The sequence below is a fragment of the Fragaria vesca genome, linkage group LG3, assembly GCF_000184155.1.
Source record: "Fragaria vesca subsp. vesca linkage group LG3, FraVesHawaii_1.0, whole genome shotgun sequence".
In the NCBI taxonomy this organism is placed as follows: domain Eukaryota; kingdom Viridiplantae; phylum Streptophyta; class Magnoliopsida; order Rosales; family Rosaceae; genus Fragaria; species Fragaria vesca.
This window is the reverse complement of record NC_020493.1, coordinates 4,154,683-4,158,709: the sequence shown is the minus strand read 5'-3', so window position 1 is coordinate 4,158,709 and position 4,027 is coordinate 4,154,683. Positions and strand designations below refer to the sequence as shown.

At 36.5% G+C, this 4,027-nt stretch overlaps 1 protein-coding gene and 1 non-coding gene across 2 annotated transcripts in view; one reads left to right on the top strand and one right to left on the bottom strand.

Moving 5' to 3' along the window:
- Positions 1-4,027, bottom strand: part of LOC101295405 (probable LRR receptor-like serine/threonine-protein kinase At1g07650-like) — a 16,356-nt gene that overhangs the window by 3,845 nt on the left and 8,484 nt on the right. Inside the window, exons 18-28 of the mRNA XM_004295359.1 lie at positions 2,488-2,713; positions 1,823-2,009; positions 1,490-1,561; positions 1,326-1,394; positions 1,171-1,242; positions 985-1,056; positions 783-854; positions 617-688; positions 448-519; positions 229-300; positions 64-132 (exon numbers count right to left, since the gene is read on the bottom strand). Of these exons, the coding sequence (XP_004295407.1) occupies positions 64-132; positions 229-300; positions 448-519; positions 617-688; positions 783-854; positions 985-1,056; positions 1,171-1,242; positions 1,326-1,394; positions 1,490-1,561; positions 1,823-2,009; positions 2,488-2,713 (1,055 nt within the window). The remainder of the gene's footprint in view (positions 1-63; positions 133-228; positions 301-447; positions 520-616; positions 689-782; positions 855-984; positions 1,057-1,170; positions 1,243-1,325; positions 1,395-1,489; positions 1,562-1,822; positions 2,010-2,487; positions 2,714-4,027) is intronic.
- TRNAD-GUC lies at positions 2,107-2,178 on the top strand. Its single transcript has one exon. It is a non-coding gene; the product is annotated as a tRNA-Asp (tRNA).

Below are 4,027 nucleotides of genomic sequence, written 5' to 3'. Positions count from 1 at the left end.
ATGTGGCTTGTAGACCATAAAAATATGGTAGATAAAAAGAAAGTAATGAAATAGCAGCATTACAAGATATTCAATGCTGTCATTGCTGATAAATCAGGAATAGATCCATTTAAATTACAGCTCCTCAGCATTCTGCAACATAACTCCATATTAGCATTATTGGGGATAAGCATGGATTAATTAGTCTAAAACTGTGTGCAAGAAAAATACATGATCTTCTAGACTTACAATCTTTGCAAGCTTGTCATATTACTTAAGTCTGGAAACACTGAACCCCCTCCATTTAAGTCGCTGATCCTTCTGCATAAATTGCATCATAAATAATTAATAAGCCTAAAAAAAGTCCCTGTGATATGAAGCTGCAATATAGATTGTTAACTGTAGAATGTAGATTACAGTTTCTACTTTCTAGTGTCAGTGCAACTAAGAGTTGGATGTGGAACTTACAATTCTGTTAAATTCCTCAAAACAGAAATGCTAGATGGAATAGGGCCTTGTAAACCACTAGCTTGGATCTCTCTGTACGTGAAAAACAAAATTCAATGTGAACACATGTTAGACCAGCAATCTTTTTTATTAATTCGGTTTTGGATATTTAACAGCAAAATGAACTAACAATTGCGTAAGTTGATTCCAACTCTGGAAATAATGCGGAATTTTTCCAGTGAAGTTGTTACTACTAATCCTCCTGCATGAAAGAAAAAAGTTTGTACCATGAAGCTAAATTTATAGACAGGAAAGTTAGGAGTAATTGTAAGAATAGGATGTGAAGGGCCACTTACAGTTCTGCTAATTTGCTCAGGCTAGTGAGATTCACTGGCAACACTCCTGTGAGATTGTTTGTACTGATAATGCTGTAGATACCAGAGCCAACTTATGAGTTGGTACTTGCTTATTCAAGCTATTCAATATTTAGAAAACAAAAATAAAATAAAATAAAGCAAACTGCGGTTGAAAAAAAAAGAACAAGAAGAAGAAGCTTACAGATTCTGTAAGTTAACCAAATTCCCAAGCTCAGGAGGAACAGTTCCATTGAACATGTTAGTCTCTAGATTCCTGAAAACATATTCTCCTTTTTATCAAGCAGGCTAGAAATAATGAAAATTAAACTTGATTCGGTAAACACAAAGAAGTAAGAAAGAGAGAATGAGAGATAGAGGCAGAACATACAAGTATCTTAGAGTGGTAATGTTCCCCAAGAAAGCAGGGATTGGTCCAGTTAAGTTGTTCACATTAAAGGACCTGCAGTTTACTCAGTGTCTTAGTTCAATCATTCTAAGCCATTATTGGCGAACCATGAATATGGAGATAAGAAGTGCATTTACATATATTCCAACTTTGTAGAGCCCCATTCACTCGGTATATTACCACTAAGAAAGTTCCTCGTGAAATCACTGTAAACAAGGGAAAACATATTAATCATAAGACTAGCATTTGTGAAAAACTACAAAATTTCAGACGGTATCATAGTACATTACAAAATCCTTACATTTGTGTAAGGTAGGGTAATTTTGCAATAGATGGTGGAAGAACACCAGCAAGATCTTGCCCTCTAAGAATACTGTTTCCAACAAAAGTCAGTGCTGATCATAAAACTCAAACTTACGCAGAAAAAGCTAGTAGTCATATTGTCTTACATTTCATTCTCATAAACAAAAGGGATTCTCCTAAATTGGAAAGGAAAGAACAAAAAATTCCCACACACTTGCAGAGTGCAGTGCATGAAAAGCCAATTGAAAGATTGCAATTCAAACCCAACAAAGCTAGGTGATTATAGAGCAATGCATAACATATATATCAACAAAGCTTGAAATGCACCTACATGTTAATGACATGGCATGAGCCATCAGGGAAGGAGCAGTTGCAGGTGAGAGTGTTGTTGAATAGAGGCCTATCAGCAGACTTTGGTGTAGCCCAGCTTGTGTGGGTTGTGTCATTCAGGCACGGGTCTACGCTGAAGTCCCAGTCTGTTTTTCCTATCTGTGTAGCAATTTCTTTTAGGGCAGCCACTGCAAACACAAATCAAAACCCTTTATGTAGTTCGTCTTGTATTTATTAAGTAAACAAGAAATATTAATAGCTAGGGGATAGAAACTCTAGCATCAAGTCGTTGTAGTATAGTGGTAAGTATTCCCGCCTGTCACGCGGGTGACCCGGGTTCGATCCCCGGCAACGGCGTTATCTTTTTCTTTTTTGAAAACTAAAGGTCTAAAGCCACCTTCATTCTCTTTCCCTTTTTACAATCTACCGGGAAGTTCTCAATCAAAAGGACACTGAATGATTCATATTTCAGAAAGCAGACCTAGGGGGAAAGAGGGATTCAGATCGACTCTTTGAAAAACCGAAAATCGATACATTTGTAGGTGTGAGTTCACTTTGGTGTTGTAGACGAGCACCAAAAGCTAGGGAGATCAGCTCATACATTGATGTGAAGAGGAAGTACACCGACGAAGAAGAAGATACAGATGAAGAATAAGGATGGCGTACCTTCAGAAGCAGGAAGAAGAGTTGTAAGCGCCTCAACTTCGACTAATCCATTATCGCAGCTAATAACCAGCATCACCACCACGATGAGGTTCATGATGGTTTTCCCACCACTATTAGGCAGAAATAACCCAGCTCCTATTGCCATCTTCATTTTCTTCTTGCATCCAACACTAATCGATCTTATTGCTCCCTGAAACTTGGTCCTCTTTGATGAGCTATGGCTGTGCTAACTCGTTGGTCTTAAAGTAAATAACTCTACAATCTTTAGCTAGTGGCGCTCGCCTACTATATATTACTGATAAAAATGGATAAATATATAATTGAAGGGGCCCCTAAGACAGAGACCTGTGGAAGAAGGAGACTATTCTTCAATATCGAAATAAAGATATCCATATATGTGTGAATAATTCATGCATGCATGTGCTTTTTCTTACGTGTTATAGTTTAGGCGCAGACTTAGACCGATCGATCAAGTCGTTGTCTGCGTTTTTGGTCGATTTTTATATGAAAAACAAAGGGAAAAGAGAAGACGACAACCGGATCGACTACGACTACTGGACTACGATGGTTTTCACTTTTTCTTCTTGGTTTTGGGTCAAAGGACTCCAATGGTGAATGTCTTGTCCTTTTTTCTTTTTCTTTTTTCCGACTAACATTGTTCTTAGAATTTTGATAAGTGACGTTATGATCTATGTTTTACTCGTAATATTATACTAGAAAATTGCCCGCGCGTTGCAGCGGGACTTTAACGTATTTATGTCTATGTAAAGAAACGTCCATTTGTTATCATACTCAAAATCGATAATAATATTTTGTAGTTAGGGCCTTAGGGGTATTGCTCTAATGTTTCATTTAACTACAAAACATACTTAAGTTACATCACATTACGCTCATCCACGTTGTTTATCACATACAGTAGATGTATCAACTAAAAATAAATCTACATTGGCTAATATCTCCAATATCATCTTCAACTCTTCCTCTCATGTGATATCCATCTAATGAATCACCATGGAGACACTGAAGGGAAGCTAATATAAGATCTGCAGAAACAAAGTAGCTTGAAAATAAATCAATGATTGAATCACCATGTCCCTGAAATGATGCAAATTCTAGACGTGAGAATGATTGAAAATAAATCAATGTTTTATTTATAGGCCTGTATAGAGTGAAATTAATGAGTTGAAATTTAAGTGTAATCTTACCATGGGAGAGGTACTTGGGGCACTGTCTTGGCTGCATACTAAGTCATTCACGTCCATGTCTTCTTTTCTGTAGTTTGAAGCAATTTGGTGCATACTAACTTATCAGCATCCATGTTTCCTTTCAATAGCTTGAAGCAATTTGGTGATGAACAACATTTGTACCACCAGTTCTTGTGGATCAAAATCATGAAGCAGTGTAAGAATGTTATTATTTTGAAGTAGTGTAAGAATGGTATTATGAACATTTGTTTTGTCAAATTTGAAAAGAATAAAGGGTTTTTAAAGTAACTTTGTAACAATTTGATTATAGATTTTGTAGAACATCTTTGAATACT